This window comes from Mirounga angustirostris, unplaced genomic scaffold, assembly GCF_029215605.1.
Source record: "Mirounga angustirostris isolate CCGP_5_RB_7025 unplaced genomic scaffold, mMirAng1.0.hap1 SCAF_11, whole genome shotgun sequence".
NCBI classification, from domain to species: Eukaryota; Metazoa; Chordata; class Mammalia; order Carnivora; family Phocidae; genus Mirounga; species Mirounga angustirostris.
In genome coordinates this window covers 93,517,027-93,542,537 of record NW_026991719.1, presented here as the reverse complement: position 1 = coordinate 93,542,537, position 25,511 = coordinate 93,517,027, and the positions used below count along the sequence as shown (strand labels likewise).

Below are 25,511 nucleotides of genomic sequence, written 5' to 3'. Positions count from 1 at the left end.
GTGTTCATCTCAATCTAAGAGAGCAGCTCTGTGGAAAATCTGTTGACAGACCTACCTACTACTTACAGATGCTTTAGAGGACAGCAATGGATTTGCATGTGGGCAGAGAGGAATTGAGGAGAGAGATTTATTGGACCTCAGTAAGAGAAACGCTATTCTCTTACGATTTTATGAGACATAGAAAAAAATAGCATGGTGTGGATTCAACCTGGCTAGCTAATTGAAGGAAGACTTAAATGTTGGAGTCCCAGAGGAAGAGCTTTCATAATCCTCAAATGTGTGGAATCCAGCCTAATAGGGTGGAAATACACTGGGTTAAGAATCATATTTCTGTCCTACTTCCAGCTCTGTTACTAACTTGCTGTGTAATCTTGGGCAAGTCTGAGTTTTACTTCCCAGTATATAAATGAGGCTGGGCTAACATGGTCTCCAAAATACACGCTGGCTTTAATAGTTTGATCTCAAGATTCTATGATGTAATAATTGAAACCTACCAATGTTAGAACATTACAGATGGACCAGGTAGGTTGAAAAGGGTGGTGCAGGGAGAGAGGGTCTCCCCTGCTTAATGAATTTATGTAGGAGAAAAGAAAGGTAATCACTGAATATTGGAATAATGACCTTTACTCCTTAACTTCCTGTGAAATTGTTGGTTCCAGGAATATAGACTCGAAGAGAAGTATAGAACTGGGAGTAGTGATTTTTCTTTGAAAGAAGAGTGGTTGTTGATTAAGTAGGTATGTGGAGACATGAATCCTTTAAATTTTGATCATACAATCAATATTCTTCAAGAATGTAAAGACTATTAAGTTGTATTCCATGACAGTGTAGTGTTGTTTTAAGAAACAGGTGAAAAGTAAGATTTGCCCTTTAGAGAGGTCATTCTTGCTGTATGTGGTATGGAGGATGGCTTGGAGGCAGTGAAGACTGGATAATGAAATCCTGATGATAAATTCCTCATCTTGGAAGGGGTCGTGATAATGGAGAGGTTGTATGGGAGAGGGAAGTTGAAGAAAACTCCCAGGTTTCTGGTTTGGGCAACTGGGAAAATGAGAATGCTATTTACTGATACAGCAAACAGGAAAGAGTGGAACAGATAAAGAGTAGAGAACGGTGGTTTAATATTTATGGAGCAAAAAAATTTCTGAGGTATATGAGGCTTTGGTGTAGGTTCTGTGCTAAGTAATCAGATAACTTTCAAATACTTTTTAATCTCAGAAAAGAGTATATGTATCAATGTTTTTACTTTGCTGCTAGGGGAGAGGGTTGCTATAGAGATTAATGATATCATAACTCCCACTGTGAACCAATAAGGACACTGGTGGGTCTGACTCAGTCTTCAGGCTGAAGGCTATTTGAAGTTATCCTAGGCATGTGATGTATGAAAAAGTCTCTGTGTGTGGGGGGGCAGGTATGAAGGGATACAGGCAGTTGTATGTTTGTATGTTTGTTTTGTCTTTTTTTTTACTCTTATAGAAAAATGAGCCTAGAATCCGCCCTTTCCAGGTTATTGGTTCCAAACCTGGTTTTTTCTGTTTCCATGGTTCAAAAGGGCACAGTTTTCCCAATTCCTGGTAGAAAGCACACAGAGTTTCCAAATGTGTTTTTAATCACATTTAGTCTTGGTTATTTGAAGTAAGATAAAGTTAAAATGTTGTATTTTTCCTTCTTAGAGTGGATATTTCAAAGTATTGAATCTTGGAGAAATGGCTTTCATTCATTTGGATGTCAGACGCCTCTATACCCTGATTATTTGCACAGCATTTGGCTCTATGCCTTCAAATGCTGAGATACAAGGTAAACCAACAATGGAATAGTTTTAAAATTTGGGATATTAACTGTCTTTTCAGCCTACCCTGGGAAAGTTCATAACAAGTAGATAGATTTTTACTGGAAATATTTCAGGAGGTCCATACACAAAAGATGTATTCTTACTAGTCAGCTTCACACATAAGGTAACTAATGATAACATTTTGCAGGATAAAAGCCAAACTAAAAGACACTTTCCATACCTTTTTGTATAGTCTTCTAAGAAATAGGTTAATTATCTGAAACCTCATTGCCTGGTACTCAGCTAACTGGAAACTTTCCTTATTTGTGGTCCTTAAGCTTTGAGACAATTAGATAAATAAGGAAAAATATACAGAGATTTAAAGTAAAATTTAAAAATAATTACAGAATTATTAAATCATGTCTAATGAATTTTTCTTATTGCAGAAGGTAATCAGAACAATGCATTTCACAAAGATTTGTAACCGTAAGAGTTGAAACAATAGGACTGTCATTTCATTCTCAAAAGAGACCTTTATTGGTACCTGGTGGGGGTCCCATGTCAGATCATAATTTGTGCCACAATTTCTTTTGGTAGATTCTTTTCTTCACCTAAGTATTATAAAGTTAGGCATTAAAATGAGCAAATGGGCAGAAATGAAAGGAAAATTATTAGCAGAAAGGCAACATGAGGGCAGTACTATAGTAGTATTAGATTTGCTAGTAGGAAAATTTATAGAATTATTTGTTTGTTTGCTTTTTAAACCACCAGTTGGGGGAGCCACTGCTGTGCACTGCTCCCTCCCCACAAATAAAATGGGCTTTTTCCTGATGTCACTTTGCTCAGCTGCCTGCTACTTTTTCTTATGTCCTTCCAAAGAGTGGCCCTGGTTGGCCCTGGGATAGCTCTGAACTTTAGTTGGCAGATTCAGTTAACCAGAATGGAATGACAAGATCGGCTTGTTCTAATCCTTAAGGTGTTTAGCCATAGTAGTCATATTTTACACTTTCTATCCCTTTTGTAAGTTACATGCATACAGTAAACACTGAATTAATACTGATTGGTTCTTGGCTACTAGAGTGATTTATGTAATAAAGTGTTCCCATCCTAGGCCAAATTCTGGTCTTTATAACCACAGAGATAATTCCATGTTGAATTGCCTGTTTCTATGAAAACTTAGTACCTAGGTAGGCAAAGTCATATTTGCATATAGCAGTATTCTAGACTTTTTAACAGCTTTATTGATATGATTTCCATAACATAAAACACAGCCTTATAAAGTGTACTGTTCAGTGGTCTGTAGTATCTTCACAATATACTTGTGTAACAGCCCCAACTACTCAATTCCAGAATATTTATATCCCCTCCCCAAAGAAATCAAATATTTATACAGCAGTCATGTGTTATTCTTCCTTTCCTCCAGCCTCTGGCAACCACTAATTGACTTTTGTCTCTATGGATTTGCCTATTCTGAATATTTCATATAAATTGGTCTTATGTGATCTTTTGTGATTGGCTTCTTTCAAATTAGCTTAATGTTTTCAGGGCTCTTGCATGTTGTAGCATGGATCAGTACTTCATTCTTTCTTATGGCTGAATAATATTCCATTGTATAGATGTACTACAGTTTATCCATTCACCACCTGATGGACATATGGGAGTAATCTAGGTTTAGCAAGTTTTGTCATAAGATATAGGAAAAAAGTAAAAATATTTTATTGATTTTATTTCAGTTAATCCTCCTCAGGATTTTGAGATAGTGGACCCTGGATATTTAGGTTATCTCTCTCTGCAATGGCAACCTCCACTGTTTCTGGATAATTTTAAGGAATGCACAATAGAATATGAATTAAAATACCGAAACATTGATAGCAAGCACTGGAAGGTAAGTAAAGCATGCACTTGAAATATCGGTGTGATTATTAGGACCTTTCTTGTAATTTTCGATGTCAGTGTCCACTCTGATTCCTGTATCTCAATAGCTATTTTTTTTTTTAAAGATTTATTTGATAGAGAGAACACAAGTAGGCAGAGCGGCGGCAGAGGGAGAGGGAGAAGCAGGCTTCCTGCTGAGCAGAGAGCCCATACAGGGCTCCATTCCAGGACCCTGAGATCATGACCTGAGCCAAAGGCAGATGCTTAACCGACTGAGTCACCCAGGCGCCCCCTCAATAGCTATTATTAAGAAATAACAAGCTGCCATGCCTGCTGCTATCTCCTGTGTATCCTGCCACATCTATTTTTACCCCACCCAGTATTAAGACTACCATTAGAAGTACAGGAAAAAAAAAATTGATCCATGGAATATGGACTTGAAGAATACTTACACATTTTACTGTATTTTACAGTTACTTACATACCTGTATAAGGGTCTTATATATGCTATTGGACCATAAGCTTTTTCTTTGTAGAAATTAAGCCTTATTTTTCTTTGTACTTATCCCACAGAACACAGCATAGTTCTTTGCATATATTATAGTAAGTGTTCAATGAAAGTTTATTGACTTACTAACGACATAGTCAAGCGTGTTCTTTCAAAGATTTCTGTTGTATGAGGCATACTGTTAACCTTCCTCATTCAGTTTAGTTTCAAGAGACAATTCAAATACAACATTTATTGAGCAACATTTTGGGCTAGGCACTTGGCTAGATATTGGGAATTCAAGGATAAATGACATGATTGTAGTCCTCTCGGAGCTCACAATTTGTCTGGCTTTCTCCAGTTACCTCCAAGATTTTATTGTATATGATTCCTGAAGAGTTCAAGTGATATTTGAAATGTGATTAGATCATTTGTCATGTAATATGCATATGGTATCTGAAAATTATCTCTTGATTTCAAGTTCATTATAGCTCAAGTTCTTGCCATAGAGACTCTTCTCTTTTCCAAAGTTTTTTGGGGTTATTTTTGGTTTTCTTTTGTTTTGTTTGTTGTTGTTGTTGTCATCGTTGTTTCTTTGTTTTTAAGTAGGCTGTATACCCAACATGGGGCTCGAATTCACAACCCTGAGATCAAGAGTCGCATGTTCTACAGACTAGCCCAGCCAGGCACCCCTGGGGTTATTTTGAATAAGAAGTTCAGATTCAGATGATCTCATCAGATGATATAGTATGCAGAAATGAGCCTGCCAGGAATACTAGACTGGAAGTCTAGGACACTGTATCAGATAATCATTAGGAATTTCTTAGATATTGGGAACACTCCAGGGACTTCTTAGCCCTAATAATGTGGCTCATGATGCTGTCACTGTTTATAAGTTTGGCTTTGTCTCATCTCCTTATCAAACAGACCATCATTACCAAGAATCTACATTACAAAGACGGGTTTGATCTTAACAAAGCTATTGAAGCAAAGATACACACGCTTCTGCCAGCGCAATGCACCAATGGATCAGAAGTTCGAAGTTCATGGTCAGAAACTATTTATTGGACATCACCACGAGGTTAAAATAAAATTCTCTTTTCATATTTAATGCTGTCAGCACAATCCATATAGGGCATAAAGCCCTTAACCTGTGTTTAGCAGATTGTATGTATAAGTGAAAGTGTGGCAACAAATAGAATTCTTCTTAGGAGTGGGTGACTGGCCTTTTTGAATCCTTTAAATCAGCAAACAAATTTGGCAAAACCTGCATCTTATTAGGTTAATATAGTCCCCAGTTTTGAGGCCATATTAGTAAATATGTATGTGAATATTTGCTCAACTGCTCAGAGCGTCCTAGAATTATTAATTTAGTACCTTTGCATATGCTTACACTAGTACCATTAAATGAGCCCTCAAAGTTTTTTGATTTTTACATGCCCCATTACAGTAAAGTGATTTCTAACAATTTCCTTTTGGAATATTCCTGATTATATTGATTGCTAAATGAAATGGAGAGATCAAAAGAAATGAATTAAAATTGCATAGTGATTTCCCAAATGATTCATCACCATGCCTTTCAAGCATTCACAGTTCATTCATTCCTTAGGAAATCTGGAAACTAAAATTCAGGATATGGACTGTGTATATTACAACTGGCAATATTTACTCTGCTCTTGGAAATCTGGCATGGGTGTCCATTTTGATACCAATTACCAATTGTTTTACTGGTAAGTATTTTTATAATAAGAATTCCACATTAAGAAAATATCTATAAAAATTATAGTATGAGTAACAGTATTTTTACTAAATTAAATTTATTATTTTTCAGAGATGTATTTATGATGAAGGTTGCTTACAATTATTTGGGGTTTTTCGATGGAAGTAAGTAGGTTTAGGCTGTAGCTACTGGAAGTCACTCTATGGGTGATATAAGGAATACAACACTGTTCCTGTACTGGATTAAATTTTGTATCCTTTAGATATATAGGATTATACCCTAAAAAGTTTTGGCATATTTTATAATCTCTCCTTTTAAAAAAAACAGGTACCTGTTAACATTGGATCCTTTTCCTGACTTCCCTGTCTTTTTTAATGATCACTGAGGCTTTTAAACTTAGAGCCATCTGAATCTTCTATCTCCTTTATTCCTTCATTGTTTCATGATAACATTGATCACTGCATTCTGACACTCCTTTCCAAGGTTGCACATCTGTTCTTTACTTCTCATCTCTACTATAAGAACACTAGTGGAGGCTCACCTCATTCCACACCTGGATGACTGCCATAGTTTCCCAAATGATGGTCTACTTCTAGTCTCTTCCCTTCCTGTTCATTCTGCACACTGTAGCCAGATTTATCTTCCTATATTGCTATTTTCATATATCAAAAACTTCCAGTGGCTATTCATTGCCTCCAGGATAAAAATCGAGTCTGACATTCAAATTTCTGCCTCACTGTATCACTGCTTTTCCAATATTACCTTCTACTGTCACCAGTGAGTGTTCCACTCCATTTAGACCCATCTCTACATTTTTTTTCTCACCCATGTTATGATCTTTTATGTCTTTGTGTGAATTACTATCTGGAATGCCTTTGGCCTTCTCACTAACTCTTACCCATCTTTCAAGGCCCATTTGGTATTCAGTTTCATTAACTCTTTACTGATCACATCGGCTTCTGTTCAGTTTTTCTCTGAACTATTGCTTATTTTGGCTCTTAATTCCTAGTCTGGATGGCATTTAAATTTTTGTCATATATGTGTGCTTTGTCTGCTCCCTTAAATTTTTAAGAGATTGGTGGGCATGAACTGTTTCTTACATCTCTCTTCACTATCTATGCTGTGCGATGCCTACATCGCACAGTAGATCATCACAAAATATTCCTTAAATGAATGAAACAAATGAGAGTATTGGTACATTGATAAATATGTAACAGAATTTATTCATTTATTAAATAACATAAAAAAGCAAGGAGGACAAAGTGTTACTCTTTGTGTTTCAAGCCCAAATTATCATGGCTTTTTTCTTTAGACAAATCATAAGATATAAGTGATAAGGCATAAGCTATTGAGAATACTGAGAACTGGGTTCTAATGGCTGCTCTGGCATCATTGAGTTTCATGGTCTTGGGCAAGCAGTTTTCCTTTCTGGGGTCTCAGTTTCTTCATCTGGAATTGGCTGGGTCAATGTCTACAGTCTAATTTATTTGTTTCTTAATTCAACAAATATTAAGCAATTATTAAATGCCAGGCACTGTTCTAGATAAAAAGGCCAAAAGTATGAATAAGACAAAGTCTCTGCCCTTTTATACATTGTAGTTCACATTTAACATATCTTTTTCCTCATCTTAGTAGTGAGGGATAAATACTGACATCTTAGAAACTGGAAAATAAGGGTGCCATGAGGCTTCACATTGGCACATAGTAAATCTGGGGTAAAGTCAAGCCTAGAACTCAAGTCTCCCAAACATAATCAGGTAAACTAACCAAGAGACTATAACTTTGCAAACTCTGCCCAAAATAAATACTTCGCTACTTGAAAAGGGAAATTAAACTTATTATAGAATGCTTGTATTTTCTTCCCTGTCTCTAGCTGCTGGCAGTTATTGTGTTAAAAAATAAAGTATATTTTCACTATCATAAAGTTCTTTTATTACCCCCTCATGCAAATAAATAACAACTTGGGGTGAGAAACAAACAACAACAGAAACAAACTAAATACTTGGCATAAAGTGAATTCAAGAAAGTCTGGCTATTTGTATCAACACCTGATCAGCTGCCAGATTGGCCTAATTTCAAAAGGGATTTTGGCTGCTTTTACAGATGTCACATTTTGCATTGCAAAGTATAATTTAGGAAAACAAACCAGGCATTTGTGCTTTGAAAATCAGTAGGGAAATCCACCCTAATTCCCACTAGCTTTATTACTGGAAAGAGGTTAACTTTCAATGATATGGCAACATTTCTTGTCTAGGAGAATGGGAAATTAGATATTTACTTGCCAGACAGCTTTTTCTTTTTGACCCCTCTGTTGGCTTTTCTGAGGCTTATCTCTTGATGTGTATTACATCTTCAGAGGACTTTCATTCATTTTATTAGACATAACAATATTTTGTAAGTCTGCTTATTAGATGTGCTTTCTTCTAATTTCTCCAGTACAATATAAAAAAGGCAGTATCACCCAGCATTATCTATATAAACCCCAGGTTTTCTTAATAGAAATCTTACTCTTTGATTCACAAATCCTGTGGGCAAGTCAACATAACCTAAGTACATGAGTAAGAACCCTTGCCTTATCTTTGATATTTTGTAAAGACTCCCACCAGATTGTAATCTCCATGAAATTATGGACTATGTCTGCTTTCTTTACTATTGTATCCCTAGCACATAGCATAGGATGTTGAGCAACATCAATAAATACTGGTGCTCAATAAATATTGCATGTTATTAAATGACTTTTTTATTCACTTGGCATCTGAAGATAATTGAAAACTGAATACCATGATACTTTAAGATATTGGTAAGCACAATTCTTACAATACCTCTTTTTACAGGTATGAGGGCTTGGACCATGCAATACAGTGCACTGATTACATCAATGTTAATGGAAAAAATATGGGATGCAGGTTTCCCTATTTGGAGTCATCAGACTATAAGGATTTCTACATCTGTGTTAATGGATCATCAGAATCCCATCCTATCAGACCCAGCTATTTTATTTTTCAGCTTCAAAATATAGGTGAGTTAAACAACTTCGAAATGTTTCTAGTTTAGGCCATTTACAACCACATGGAAGAGAAGAGATGGAGACAAAGATATAGAGAAACTTATGGAAATACAAAGCCAGGAAAATGAGGGCCAAGAGAGCATATGAAGAAGCTCTTATTAAATATAAAATATAAAAGTACAGGAATAAGGAATTGAATGAAGAATAATTTTTTTTAGATTTTTATTTAGAATTTACAATTTATTCCCCAGCTTCAAAGAGTTGGTCTGCTGTAAAGTATTTTTGTCTAGTGTTAATGATGGAGTAATTATAGAATCCCTTATTCCCACATCTCAATAGGCAAATGGTTGGATATTCTGAGTCTGAGTTCTTAGTTTTAAGAGTTACAATAATCACAGATTTTAGAGTCAGCCATACCTGGATCTGAATCTTAGATTGACCACTTTCTAGCTGTATGACTTTGGGCCAGATACTTTTAATGTCTGTTTCAATTTCCTTATCAGTAAAATGAGGATAATAGAGGACACTTCATAGGTTTATTGTGACATGAGTGAGTTTTTGTTTTTTTTTTTAAGATTTTATTTATTAGAGAGAGAGCGAGCAAGAGAGCATGAGCAGGGTGGTGGGGGGAGGGAGGAAGGAGAAACAGACTCCCTTGCTGAACAAGGAGCCCAGTGAAGGGCTCGATCCCAGTACCCTGGGATCATGATCTGAGCTGAAGGCCGACACTTAACCAAATGAGCCATCTAGACACCCCCATGAGTGAGTTTATGATGTGACATCCCTGGTTCAGTGCCTGACATATCATAAGGTATAAATGAGAATTAGCTATTGATAAAAATAGTAGTAGTAATGGTTGTGGCAGTTGTTCCTAATGCTACCAAATGGAAAAATGACAGTAATGATTTGGCTCTTCTAACCTTTCTTTTGGGCTTAAATATTTGTCAATATGTGACTTATCAAAATTTAGTTTCCAAAATAACCAAGTTTCTCAATAAACCAATCTTGGTTGGCAAGCAACTTTGATTTTAATTCACATTATAGAGATTAGTCTTAACCCATCTGATTGATTTGTCCTAGAGGCTTCTCTTACTAGGTGTCCCTAGCTTTTGATAAGAGCTACTGCTAAGGGCGCCTGGGTGGCTTAGTCGTTAAGCATCTGCCTTCGGCTCAGGTCATGATCCCAGGGTCCTGGAATTGGGCCCGCATTGGGCTCCCTGCTCAGCAGGAAGCCTGCTTCTCCCTTTCCCACTCGCCCTGCTTGTGTTCCCTCTCTCGCTGTCTCTCTGTCAAATAAATAAATAAAATCTTAAAAAAAAAAAAAAAAAGAGCTACTGCTAAACTTATTGACCTCCATGTTGAAATGGCTTCCTTTTGCTTTTCAGTTAAACCTTTGCCACCAGACTACCTTAGTCTTACTGTGAAGAATTCAGAGGAAATTAACCTGAAATGGAGCATGCCTAAAGGACCCATTCCAGCAAAGTGTTTCATTTATGAAATTGAATTCACAGAAGATGATACTACCTGGGTGGTATGAACATTGCATTTATTTGGGAAAATCATAAACATAGCCTTTTATTTTTTTTTAACATAGCCTTTTGAATAAAATAAGCAAACATGAGAATCAGAATCAGTTGCTATCCATATGAGGAATAGAGTATGACATGTATCTTCGTATAATTTCCAGAAAACAATATAATGTAGGGGACAAAAGAAAGATGCTTGCTTGTGGTCTGAAAGCATAACCAGTCATACCAATTTTAAAGCTACATTAGGAATTTAGAGATAATGTAGTCATTTGTTTCTAATATTGTGCCAATGAATTAAAGTTGCCAAGTACAAGTATGTGATGGGTTATGATGAGGCGTCAGGTGAAAAGAAAAGAAAGGAAAACAACACAAATGTAAAAACCACTTCTTGAGGAACAAGCATCAGGTCAGAATTAGACTGACAGGGCTACCTGAATTTCTTGTAGTGCAGAAGAGGGGCTGACGGAGGAAGTAGACAATGATTGCAAGACTCATTACCCCCCAGCAACAACAATGTGATGATGCCTTTAGCCCTACATTGTTATATGTTAATTTTATTCATTGGTTTCCAACTTAGAAAGTGGTGGAGACACGTAGGTGAGCCATTAGTTCTAATCTATTAATTTCATATACTGATGAGAAAACTGGGAGTTGAACTGATTTACATGTTGCAAGGAAGTGAAATGATTTACAAATTACTCAGCTATTCCCAGTCCATTACCTTATGCTGGTTCCCAAGAAAAGTTACAACAAAAGAGAAGCTGTTATTTTAGATGAGAGATACTGTTCAGTTCTTTGAAATGCAAAACTGAAGCAATTTCTTCAGTGATTTTTTTTTTCCCTTTGAGATCATCCAGACTTGTGTATTCTCATATCTGAAGAAGTTTCATGCTAAGCCCTGAGCACTGCTATAGAGCTTTTATATGAGTTAACCAAAATAAGGAGAAAAAAAAAGACTTTATGTGTATGAACTCTGTAGTTTCCATAGAAATCACATTCACATGATGGCTCCTTTTGCTAACTCAGTATATGTAGCATTTTCCAGTTTATGTAATCTGAGAAATTTGACACTAATCCAAATACTGGGTATCATAAACACGAAAGCTATCTAGGCATTTTGCTCTGTCACACATGCCTTTGCTACAGGTGATCCATTATCAATACAGAAAAATTTTATAATATAGGTAAGGAAGGGAAGGAAAAAATGAAAAAAAAAAAAAACCCCACCATACAGAGAGATAATCATTGTTAAGATTTGGTATATAGCTTTCTAGTTATTTGATATTTATATTTTATGTAACAAAATCCACTACAAAAGTGACAAATCAAATGGGATCTATCTAGCTGCAATTAGATCAAATAATAGCATTTATTTTTTACTTGGCTTTCAGACTACCACAGTTGAAAATGAGATACAAATCACAAGAACATCAAATGAAAGCCAAAAATTATGCTTTTTGGTAAGAAGTAAAGTGAATATGTATTGCTCAGATGATGGAATCTGGAGTGAGTGGAGTGATGAACAGTGCTGGAAAGGTATGAGATAAGAGCAGTAACTAAATAGCTATTTGCTAGCAGATTTATTTTCTTTCAGTGAATTTTGTAATTATGGAAATCAAAACGCTCTTGCATATAGTCTATAAAGAAGATAAATTAGCAAGCACCTTAAACATAAACTTATGGAAAATCTAATATTCAGTTTTAACTAGGAGTAAACTAGTTTCAGTAAGAATCTTGTTATAGTTCTATCATCAACATTCTTGTTTTTCTGGCTGTTGGTAAAGAGAATATGCTAGTTCTTTTCTTAGGAAGCCCTATTTTAATCAATATTTTTCTAGGCTCTCAATTTTCAAGAGAACAGAAATCTTAAAGCAAGGATAGGTCAGCTTACACTTGTTTTTGAGTGTCTAGTATTGTACCTAATGAGTATTTTTTCTAATTAATATATCATCATTAGTAAAAGCAATTCGATTTACTTCCAATTCTGATTTACAGTGACTTTTGATAAAAAAGACATTTAAATTAAATAACAATATAAACTAAAAAGCCTCGAGAGTGAGGCAAAATATTATTGTGCTTTACAGTACACTAGTTTTATCAACAGAAATTACTAATAATTGTTCAAAAGTGAAGGAAATTAATTCAGCATTACTTTTTCAGGTATATAGATATGTAAATACATATATAGATGTAGATACAGACAGATACTGGCATCTATCAATCATTCATCTCTTTTCCTATTGTTCCATTATAATAGAATCCCTGTTTGACTTATCTCACAATTTTTTTTTTTTTAGATTTTATTTATTTATTTGACAGAGACACAGCGAGAGAGGGAACACAAGCAGGGGGGTGGGAGAGGGAGAAGCAGGCTTCCCGCTGAGTAGGGAGCCTGATGCGGGGCTCGATCCCAGGACCCTGGGATCATGACCGGAGCCGAAGGCAGACGCTTAACGACTGAGCCACCTAAGCACCCCTATTATCTCACTATTATATTGATATTGTTCTCTTTCATTCATCAAATATTTAAAAAGCACCTAATATGTGTCAGACTTTTTCAGGCATCAGAGATACAACAGTAAAAAAAAAAAAATCCCTCTCCTCACAGAATTGATATTTTATTCTCATATTGAATAGAGATAAGCAATAAACAAAGAAGCCAACTGTATCATATAATCACTAAGGGCTATGAAGAAAACACAGGTAGAAAGGGAGAACTCAATTAACGAAGAGATGTATGGAAACAGAAAGAACACTTACTGGTTCTGTTACTCATTTGTGTCATTGCTATAAGAAATCTGGAGATTCTATGGAATTGACATTGAGAAAATTGTATCCTGAATTATATCTTATCATTAGTCAATGCATAGTTTAAAGTGGATATGGTGAGTTTTTAGCCACATTCTCAAAATAATACATCCTTTATATATATTACATACAGTCTTAACTGTGATATTGATGCTTGAGATTTCTTTTGCCCTGATGGGTATCTTTTGGTAGAATCTTAATAACTTTGAGATTAGGAACAAAGAATTTCCTGAGATACATGTGGTCTTAACTCTTTAGATTTCTTTTTTTATTTTATTTTATTTTATTTTATTATGTTATGTTAATCACCATACATTACATCATTAGTTTTTGATGTAGTGTTCCATGATTCATTGTTTGCATATAACGCCCAGTGCTCCATTCAATATGTGCCCTCTTTAATACCCATCACCAGGCTAACCCATCCCCCATCCCCCTCCCCTCTAGAACCCTCAGTTTGTTTCTCAGAGTCCACAATCTCTCGTGGTTCATCTCCCCCTCCGATTTCCCCCCCTTCCTTTTTCCCTTCCTACATATCTTCTTCTTTTTGGGGGGGGGAGATTTCTTATTGAATGTTTCAAGTAATAGAAGTATAGGACAATACTTTCTTTTGGAAATGAAAATACATCTTCTTTAGGATTGACTCTGTATGTAGGGAAAGCAACTGGAACCTCAAAGAAGCCTGCTTCCCACTGTTAATTTTGTATGCCAAAAAGCTTAGATTATTAGTCATTTTTCTGGATTATATCTTGCAGATCTTAACTGAGCTGAACATATGAATTTGGTAATTTTTTAGTAGAAAATAAGACCATAAGGGAACAGGACAGAGAAAATGGTGGGGTTGAGGGTAGGTTTCAGTGTAGGTATGGGCCTAGGATTCAAGATGCTCTGTAGTACTTCAAAATAAGTAGAAGATACTGGTTTTGGAAGGATAAGTTTTGTACTTTTTCAGTTTGTCTAGTGATTGCTCATTTCTTGCTATGCAGAGGAACCATTAAAACATTATCCTAAAAAGAAAAGAAAAACAACCTCATCTCATTTAGTCTCTAAAATATGAGACAACTTTAAAAACATGACCTTTAAAGACTAGCTCCATTATTCACACAGGGACTTTTATGAAGACCAGTGTAGGGGAGGAAAAATTTTACTTCTACCCTCCTATGTTCTTTGGCTGGTCTAATAGTTAACTTGACATAAGACAGACTAACAGGAGAAAAACAAATTTAATTTTGTTTGTATAGGATCCCATAAAAATATGAGACTCAAGGGTAAGTAGAGCAGTCAGGGCTTATTATATACCATCATGAGCTAAGGAATGGGATAGGGGCCTAGAGCCTCAAAGGGGAATAGGACTCACAGGACAATAAGAAGAGCAGATGGTTGGTAATTAGATGTTTGCCCTACCATGCAGATAGGTAATTCAGATAAAAGTTATCTTTGATAATAGTTCACTCTCTGAGGCAAGCCCACTATCTAAATTCTTTAGATGGTTAAGAGAGAGGTAAGTGTTTTTCTAAAGACTGCTGGGTCTTGATTGTCTTCAGCTCAAAATAATCCACATGCCAAAGTGGCACATTTTGGTTCATGTATTCTGCTCCTCTACAGTCTTGCCTTTGAAACTTCAAGTTTTGCAGCCCAGAAACAGTTTAGTTAAACAGTTGTGTCTCATTTCAGGAGTTGGTGATGCAGGTGGGCTCCAAAAGTTAGGTCTATAATGCAAGCAATCAGGTTATTTAAGAAGAGGCACTTCTTTGGAAACACAAAATGGGTAGTAATTGGGGCAGATTATGATTTCAGTTTCTGACTTCTGAAGGCAACCAATCAAGAAGTTTTCTAGATGTACTGCTTAAAGCATCTTTAGATGGACCAAGGGCAGGAAGTGGCAATCTGATAGGTTTTCCTGGTTTGCAGTTTGAATGTCTCTAATGATCTTTCTTAGTAGCCCACACTGCAGTAGGCATAAAGATTGTCTATACATGAGCTGTTGTGGTGATTTCTTTGAGGTTTATATCGAGTTGTTTAGCTTTAGCTTGCATGGCTTCAGGAAAAGGGATTTTTTCTTCTCATTGATTCCAAATCAGAAGGATGAGAGAACATTGGAAATGTCAGTTTGGAGGGTTGTAGCCATATATGGAAGGAAAGTAGAAGAGTTCAAGAAATAGTCCATTTTATAGGTAGAAAACAAAACCTCAAAGATAATTAACAGTACTAGACTTTGATATCCACAAAGGTGTATTACTAAAACATAGGTTTTGGGGTGCCTGGGTGGCTCAGTGTCTTCAGCTTGGGTCGTGATTCCGGGGTCCTGGGATCGAGCCCCGCATTGGGCTCCCTGCTAGGTGAGCCTGCTTCTCCCTCTGCCTGCCGCTCCCCCTGCTGTGCTCTCTCTCTCTCAAATAAATAAATAAAATCTTTAAAAAAATAAAAAAAAGACATTAAAAAAATAAAATAAAACATAAGTTTCCTCCCTATAGTCAACTCCATTTTTATCGAGAACCACAGTAAGACAAATGTGTTTGCAAAGTCTAGTTTCAATACACTTGGCCTGATTATTTACATAAGTGCAACAAGAATAATGATTGATCATATAGGCTCCTCTAAATCTGCTTTGCTGGAACTTTTCATACGGAATCTCAGATTGGATTTTTAAAAGCCTCTGGAGGCTATGAAGCCAAGCTGAATTTTCATCATTAGACTTTGCTTGCACTAACTATAGAATTGGATGAATTCCTCTCTTCTTGAGGTTCCTCAAATTTTCTGAGGTTCCCAAACCTGCCAGGAAGTGACCTTCCTTACTTACCTGGTAATGCTGCCAGGAACCCTGTAAATAAGGCACCAGGCTGATTTTTTTTTCCAAAGGGCTTTGATTGCCAGAAAGACCACTTTAGTTCCTTAAAACTGTCTGGTGATATCTGAGTCTATGTAGATCTCTCTCAAATATGACTTGTAGTCAAAGCTTTAGTAATATAACCAATGTTTTCAATTGTGTCCTGTTAACAAGGCAACAGCTTCTCATTCAACTTACACAAAGATTGCCATGAAATAAGAATACTCACTCCAAGTTCTGGAGGGATCAGGTAGGGAGAAAAGTTGTTTCATCTTTGTTCACAAAGATACACTTTACCAAGTTGCTCTAAGATGTAGGTAGCTCAAGAGAAAAAAGTTTCTTTAAATCTGGAAAAAGAAGCCATTAAAAAAACAGCAAAGTTTCAAACAAAAGGTTTTAAAAATTATAATTATCCTCATCAGTTCATTGAGTCCCATGTAATTCTTGTTCGGCTTTAATCCAGTTTTATCATTAGTTCTGGAAATTCTTACCTAGTTCAGTTTTATGATCTTAAAGTTATCCGAAACCTCTGCTTGTCAAAAGTGCTTTCCTTGAATCTCCCTGAAGATGAAGTACTTTTGAAGGAATACTTTTGCAAAAGTATATGAGTAAAACAGTAACTCTGTAAATGAAAAAAGTTTTTAAAAATGCTTATTGGGTTAAAGATCTGATGAAAGTTCTTTACAATGGAATTGACAAGGAAATTTGGTTATTTATGTAACATATAACATTTTAAGATAATAACTGGAATTATGACTAATAATCATTATACCAAACATGCCACATTTCTAGGAATTTCACATAATTCTGGAACACTTATAATACTAACATATATCCACACAAATAAAATCTAGGAAGTTTAAGCCTCACTTATTTGACAATGCTTCCCATGTAATGTAACATAGCAAATAAGCCTAATTAGTTTAACATCTCACTTTTTATAAGAAGAGAGAACATATCTTTTGGGATGTTCCAGGGACTCTCTAGAAAATCCCCAAGTTCTGAGTCAGAAGGACTTCATTTAGAATTTGATTTTAAGAAGTTTGTCAAAAATATCAAAAGGTTTGGACACTTGATGAAATATGATCACGTATCATTATGAAACAATATTTAATTATTTATTTGACCAAAGTGACAATAAAAGATTTCAAAGGAAAGTATAGAAGTTTACATAGTTATTAGCAAAACTTTGCTCTTTCAATATTGAGGAGATTCAGTTTTCTTAACTGTCAAAGACCAGACATGAAGCACAGGAAATTACTTTGATAAAACACAAAATCTTTACTTTCTAGGCAGACTACTTAAAAGTTAAAAACCTTTTACAATCTCTTATCAAGAGCAGGCCAATAGTCCAAGAAAATTTGTCCTTTTAACAGATAAAAGAAAATCAAGTTCCAGTTTTATGTAAGTGCATTACTTAATTTAAAGCTTAATTTTATAACCCCTGTAATAAATTAATTCTATTTTAGCTAACGAGCACACAAGGTATGATTCTCTCTCTCTCTCTCTCTCTTCCCAGTTTTCTATATTATTTGCCCTTTATTTTCTTCTTTCTCCTTCTGAAACAACCAGTTTCGCTTTAGGATAAACTTACTTTCTTTTCCCTCAACAAAAAAATGCATCTCCATTCCTCATAACTTCTCTTACCAAAAATACATATCCTACTTTCCTTGTATACAGAGATGTTTTCTTTATTATTTCTAGCAGCTTTAATTACATATATTAATTAAAATTCTTAATCCTTAGAAATCTTAATTTATAGTGAAACTCAGAAGCAATTGTGAACTGTATGTTATGCAAACATTCTTTAGATTGGAAAATTTATGAATACATTTCATAATTTCTAGAAACATGTTTCTTCACAATATAGTCTTTCAGTATAACACAAGGCATGCTTACCAACAGACCCAAATATCTTAGTTTCTTTGTAATAGTGTTTAAAAAACAAAATTCAGCTGTGTAAATTTGAAGATCTAATTGGCTTTATGTAAGATTTATATATTAAGCAGCATCCCATTTAGCAAATAGGAAGGAGCTCTGAGGAGCTGTATGAAATGGAAGGCTTTTATGAGCAGAAGGGGGAAAATCATGGATTTTAGGAAAGGTCACCTTCCTTTATGGGATGAAAGGGGTCAGGAGCCTACCAGGCAGATTACCTCACTAGTACTGATCAGGTAATGCCAGACACTCGATAAAGGTCATGTCCCTGGCAGAATGCTGAAACTGTAATTAAGTTAGATATTAAGTCTTAGTTTGCTGGTGTGGAGCTTAGCACAAGTGACTCCGTTTTGAGCCTATTGTCTTTTTGTTCTAGCAATAGGAAGAAAAAAGTAGATAAACCTATGTTCAGTAATCAATGTTTTAGTATTTTATCTTATTTAAAAATGATTTTTTCTTTTATTTATTTATTTATTTGACAGAGAGAGACACAGGGAGAGAGGGAACACAAGCAGGGGGAGTGGGAGAGGGAGAAGCAAGCCTTCCGCTGAGCAGAGAGCCTGACATGGGGCTCGATCCCAGGACTCTGGGATCATGACCTGAGCCGAAGGCAGACGCTTAATGACTGAGCCACCCAGGCGCCCCTCTTTTTTTTTTTTTTTAAAGATTTTATTTATTTGGGAGAGAGTGAGAGAAGGAGAGAGCATGAGCAGGGGGAGGGGCAGAGGGAGAAACAGACTCCCCACTGAGTGGGGAGCCAGATGTGGGGCTCAATCCTGGGACTCTGGATCATGACCTGAGCTGAAGGCAGACACTTAACAACTGAGCCACCTAGACACCCCCAAAATGATCTTTATTTATGATATATATTACGGATATTTAGAGTTATCCCTCATTTAACTTAATTAACTTAGCAAAACTTTAAGGTTTTAGGTTACCAAAAAGATTTGAGGAAACTAAAAATTTCACCTAAAAACTCTTATTTCATAAACATATATCTAATTCACTTGTTGTCAACAATTATGTTTAGATTACTCACAAAAACTTGATGAGACATTAAACAAAGTCAGCCATCATCTCAATCTATTTTTTCATGCTGATAAATTTTGTAAGAGATAAAACATGATCTCTTTTGACCTTTAATAGCCTTGGTAGAATAAAAGAATTATGTTTAATCCTGGTAACTCTAAAGACATGCCTGTTTTAATGAAACCAATAAACTTAAAGTAGTTTTAATACCCAATATTTTCCCAGATCATGTAAACCTGAAATTCATTTGGGTTAGTTTCTATTATATTTCTGAGAATTCAGTTTATATAAATGCTTAATTTTCTTTAAGTCACTTAAATTGAATTCTTTTACGAATTAATTTTGGCAGTACTATCCATAGGAAGAAAAATACCTTACAGTACATATATATAAACACACACAAACAGGGGTGCCTGGGTGGCTCAGTTGGTTAAGCATCTGACTTCTGCTCAGGTCATGATCTCAGGGCCCTGGGATAGAGCTCCAGTAGGGCTCCAAGCTCAGCAGGGAGTCTGCTTGTCCCTTTCCCTCTGCCCTTCCCCCTGCATGTGTGCCTGTGCCCCAAATAAATAAATAAAATCTTAAAAAAATAAACACCTATAAATATACAGACAAACAGAGAACTTATAGCTTCCATTTTAAAAATCACTGCCATTGAATCAAGTACAATAATACAAATTAGTATTTGTGAGAAGCATTCCTATAAGTTTCAAATGACCTTTTCCTTTTTGTGTTCTTCTGATAAGAATTACCTCCCTGAAGTTTGTACTTTAAAGAGATGACCTAGATAAAAGTTAGCATTTGCATCTCAAAGACACAGGGAAAGAATTCACGTTCCTCCAACAAGGACTTTGGTGTCCTAAGGCCAGAATTTTTACACTACTTACAAGCCTTTAGAAATAAAGAGGGGAGGTTTGGGGAGTGATAAAAAATAATAAGTGAACTTTAAACTACCTCTACAGCTACATTTCTAGTTCTGTAAAGATTTGTAAGATAAAGACAGTTACTCTCAATTTCTCCAAGAATTGGATTGTAGCCCAAATGATATCATAGATTGATCCACCCATTCAAGTACCTTACCTTCAGTTTGCTTTTTTATAGCAGGGATCTTTAGAATGTTTTAGTAAATCCTTTTACAAAGGCTTCGGAAGGTTTTTCTTTCTGGGTGCATAATTTCATTTTAGTTTAGGGAAGGAGGCCTAAAATAATTTCTTTCAGGCTCCATATATCAGCTTTCAATTTCTGACCAACTTCTGACCATAGAACTACTAAAAAATCCTTTAGAGTATCTTGTCAGTTTTCAGCTAGGACAAACAGTTATTTCTGGCAGTACTTAACAACCCCACTTGGGTGTAAGAAGGGCCCCATAGAGGATGCAAAGGATATTATCTTCCCAAGATCCAGAGTCACTCCCAAAGATAGCCAAAGGGAAGAATCAACCACCTGCATGTCCCAGGCAGGCAGGAATCCAAGCCTGGTTTGTAGGACACAAAATGAGAAAAGCAAGAAGGCATATAGCTATCTCTGGGAGAGAAAGGATCAATAACTAATGGGTCTAGATTTGGAAAGGAAGGGACAATATGAAATTTTATTTTCTGCTCTTGATTGAGCACTATGGACAGTGATTTGTGAGAGCTGACTCTGGTAAGAATTCTCACCCTTTGCTGGCTTCTACCAGTTTTCCCAAGATGCCATTTGCAGGCTCCAGAATTTGGCAAGGTTTTTAATTAATTTTAGTTTTAGTTTCCCTTGGCTGTTTAAGGGAATAATGTAGCAGTTTACCAGAAAATCCCTCAGGGTCTCATCAACTCTGGGAGAGGCCCATACGGGAATCTTCCTTCAAGGATAGATATGAGGGCATTTGAGTTGATGTTGAAGAATTTGCATAGGGCCTTTGTAAAGTCTGTATAAAACTTTAAGCAAAGGCCTTCTTTCTGAGTGTACAATTTAAACTTCGACCAGTTCACCTTTGTTGCGGGGTTGGAGGGAAGCATCTCCTGTTGCTTCTATCAGCCCCTGAGCATTGGCCGTCAGCTGATCGTTTGTAGGAGGGCCTAGGAGAAATTCTGGTCATCTGTTTTCTCTGGGGGGGTGGGCAGTTTTCTCAGGGAGCCATATGATTTGTCTCTTAACTGCAATATACTTATGGGTGGGAAGGACACCCCTTAGCATCTAGTAAGGTCCTTGTGAGTGGGGGGTTGAATTGAATGGCCACTAATCTTTCCAACTCCTCTCTAAATTGGTATGATCTTCTGAAAGTGAAGATAAAGGGGCTTTATAATTTAAAAGATTGGCTGCTGTCCATGGGACATGAATTCTTTGCAGAGGGGGTCCAGGATATACCTGAAAAGGACATTGTATGGGAAGACCTGAAGCTGGTAGAGCCTGATTAAAGAGCCCTGGAAAGTAGGAATTATAAGGGATAGCAAACTGAGCCCCACCACCCTTCTTGGGTGCTTCTACTAAAATCACTTCCTAGCTTTCAGCATTTACACAAGTAACCCATATACCCTGGACCTAGAGATCAGGCAAGAGTGTTCTCTGTAAATGTTAGAGGAAAAGGGAAGCTGAACTAAGCAAATGGAGCCAGATTTTGAAAAGGAGAATTTACATTGGATGTAGACTTTAATTTTTTTTCTAATTTTTGTTCCTTCATTTTGTTAAGGGAGTCCCTAAGGCTAGCCATTATATTCCTTTGTGTCCCAGTTTTAATTTAGTTTTTCCACAGGTGTCAATAGGATGAGTGCTCTCTAAAAATTTCAATGTAGAAGTCCAATTCAGAAATCCATTGTCTGGCCATTGATAAGTAGGATCTATTAATCTCAATAGTGACTCAAACCAATAAGCCTCTCTATGGACACAAAAGGTATCCCAAAGGAGAGTGCAAAAGATGCAGCCCCACAAGATCCAGCATAAGAAAACAAAGACATTTATTATCACAATGAGACAACGAAGGTTGAGATGACAAAGGCCCCTTATGGACTGGGATCCCTTAAGACAAAATCCCCCTGACAGCTGGCAGAGTCAGATGAAGAAACCTCACTCTAGACCTAGTTTAGCCCAAGTTCTGGTTTTTAAGTTGGACCCAGGCCTAACTCCAGTCAGCTCAGATCCACAGCCTGTTCAGCTGTCTGCCAAATGCACACTGGTACATGTACCCTTTGGTTGGCAGAATATTCTCACTGGTCATAAAGCCAAGCTCTCAAGTTGTAGAAAGTGACAAAGGGAAACAGAGGAAAATGATCAATAGAAAACAAAAGTACTAATACCAAATCTTTATCAGACGTACTATACCCAAAGAACTTGTTTCATAGATATTTTCTCCTGCTAATCTAAATTCAGAAAAGAAAAGGACTCTCACCACTCTTGCTTTCATGAGACTCTGTAGGCAGAGATCCAGGAGACTGACATAGTAAGAATTCTTGCCATCCAGTTAAAATTTTTCTTGCTGAATATGCTAACTGTTGTGGAGGAAAAATGTTCCTTCTAGCCTTCTAGGTTCTTTGGCTGCTGTAATAATTAAAATGACATAAGACAGATTAACAATAAAAAAATTAATTTCATAGGTACAGGGGCCCCATGGAAATATGAGACCCAAGGGCAAGTCGGGCAGTTGAGGCTTATATGCCATCATGAGCTAAGGAATGGGATTGGGGCCTGGGACTTCAAAGGGGGAGAAGGGTAATTCACAGGACAATAAGGAGAGATGTTTGATACAATAGACCCCCCTCTTATCCACAGGGGATATAGTCCAAGACCCCCAGTGGATGCCTAAAACCATGGAAAGTACTGAACCCTATATAAACTGTTTTTTCCCGTATAATCTATGGTAAAGTTTAATTTATAAGTAGGCACAGTAAGAGATTAACAGCAATAACTAATAAAATAACTAATAAAATAGAACAGTTATATTGTTATATGTTATACTGTGATAAAAGCTATATGAACGTGGTCTTATATGAACGTGGTTTTTCAAAATATCTTATACTCACTCTTCTCCTCCTTGTGATGATGTGAGATGATAAAATGCCTAAATGGTGAGATGAAGTGAGATGAATAATGTAGGCATTATGACATAGCATTAGGCTACTATTGATCTTCTGATGATACATCAGAAGGAGGATCATCTGCTTCTGGACTGCAGTTGATCGCGCATAATTGAAACCATAGAAGGCAAAACCGTGAATAAGGATGTGGGGGAGGGGGAGACTACTGTAATTAGATGTTTGCCCTGCCATACAAATAGGTCATTCAAATAAAAGTTGTTTCTGGCAATAACTCTCTCTCAGACCAGGCCTCCTAATCTATAAATTCTTTTATGTAGTTAAGGGAGAGGTGAATGTTTTTCTTGAGTCTGCTGAGTCTTGATTGCCTTCAGCTCAAAATAATCCCCATGCCAACATGGCATATTTTCCAGTCATGTATTCTGCACCCTGTCACCAGCTCTTGCTCACTATAGCATTAGGTGATATAATATAAACCTTTGACTTAGTAAGAGTTAAGAGATACACAAGACCTGTTTCTCTAATCACTTAGCTATATTTTATCATTTTGTTATGAAATTTCACAAGGTAAAATTTTAAATAAAATCATATCGGAAAATAAGAATTGAGCTTTGGGGAGTGTTTTTCTAAATGAAATGAAGAGATGTTACATTTAGTAATTGTTCTATATACAAAGTGCACAAATGAAAGGAATGCTAAAATGCTAAAATTTCAAAAATAATTGTAAACATCTAATCCTTCCCCCTTTTGTGTGATTTTTAATCCTAGGTGACATATGGAAGGAGACCTTAGTATTTTTCTTGATACCATTTGCTTTTGTCTCATTATTTGTTTTGGTAATAACTTGTCTGCTTTTGTATAAGCAAAGGGCTTTACTGAAAACGGTAAGTTGTATAACATAATGTTTAATCCGAGATAGTTGCTAACAAATAAATGTTCTGCATTTAGAACTGATGGACCTATGTTTTATAATTTTTCCTGTAAACTGTGGGTGTACAATTGATGTTGTATGGATTATGATGATGTCTTCAGAAAATACAATAATTTAAAAAATTAACCCTATAAAGCTAAATTTGGAGGTGGATTTACTTTTGCTGAAATATAGGAATAATGCTTTAGAATATGAAACACTATTTACCTCTAGATTAGGGAACAATATAAGGAAAGAGTTACAGGAGAAAAGCAGGATTGGGAGGAAGGAAAGACTGACTTAAACTGGATGCAGACTGAAATATATTACTAGTGTGTCACAAGCAAAAATCACAAAAATTGAAAAAGATAGTGTCTGCCCTCCAAGAGCTTATACTCTATTTGGGGGAGATAGAATCCATAAAAAATATAACCTGTACCGTGAGCTGTTTTTAGATGATTCCTATTTGAGCTGTACAGATGTTATAGAATTTCAGAAGATGAAGGTCACTACAGATTGGTGAGCTTTAAGAAGAAATTGTGACTTGGAGAAAGATATCTTAATGCCAAGTCTTTTAAAGATAAAGGGAAATTTGAATGTGTATGAAATGTTTCACTTTATTTCTCTGCTGAATGCTTTTTTAAGATCTATTTCTCTGAGTTACTAATCTGAGTTGAAATAGTTTGTGTTATTATTGACTATTTGTTAATAATGGAGCTCTTTTTTTTTAATTTCAGATCTTTCATACAAAAAAAGACGTCTTTTCTCATCAAGAGACATTCTGTTGACTCATTAACTTTCAGTCTTATGGCCAAATGTTAAATATGAGTCTTATTAAACTGAAGCTTTTCTCCAAATATTGAATAAATCTTATTTTAAAAGCATTGTTGTATTTAAATAGGCTTTAGAATACTCAAACCCTCAACTAGTAGTACATTTTCTGGATTCTATTAATAGGTTTTTTCCTCATTAATACATGGTCAGAGTGCTACACATAGAGAAGTCAAGGGTTGGGTCAAATTCTATTCACTGATGTGTTAATAAAACAATGTGATTTTATAACTTGCACTAAGCCAGAAATATTGTTGAATTCTGGAAGATGAGATTCTCATTTTTTTAAAAAAATTGTCCTTGGGATGAATGTATTCACCATAAGTAAAGTTGTTTGGCTTTAAAAGTAACCTGTGGAGAGGATTAATAAGAAGCAAGAAGTTTTCAGTACATTCATAGTGTAAATACGTGCTTTATATTTTGTGAAAAAGGTGGAAGAAATGCAATGCACAGAAGGCTGAAAATAATGAAATGAGTAGAGAGATCATATTTGAAAAATTCAGATGTCACAAATATGCAGTAAAAGCTTGGGAGTTTCCTGTACTAGTTGGCAGGCAGCATCTCCTACTTTCTGACGGTGTGATTTTTTTTTTTTTTTTTAAAGTTCAGGAACCAAAAGGCAAAAGCCTTTGAAATTACTGAGAAGCCTTTTAAAAGTACATCCAACTTTCAGACTAATTGACAATTAACTTCTGGAAGAGAACATGACAACCTAAGTGTAGAGAGTTGCTTTAAAATTTAGGGAATAATGACCTATAGATTACAATCAAGAGCC

The 25,511-nt window shown here is 35.9% G+C and overlaps 1 protein-coding gene across 1 annotated transcript; it reads left to right on the top strand.

Moving 5' to 3' along the window:
* Positions 1–1,679: 1,679 nt before the first annotated feature.
* On the top strand, positions 1,680–24,786 carry IL13RA2 (interleukin 13 receptor subunit alpha 2). The gene is made up of 9 exons (XM_045881740.3): positions 1,680–1,797; positions 3,505–3,656; positions 5,061–5,214; positions 5,743–5,863; positions 8,688–8,872; positions 10,246–10,391; positions 11,781–11,925; positions 23,764–23,879; positions 24,643–24,786. Exons 1-9 carry the CDS (start codon positions 1,707–1,709, stop codon positions 24,691–24,693), a joined length of 1,161 nt encoding a protein of 386 aa, XP_045737696.1. The 5' UTR covers positions 1,680–1,706; the 3' UTR covers positions 24,694–24,786.
* Positions 24,787–25,511: the final 725 nt, after the last annotated feature.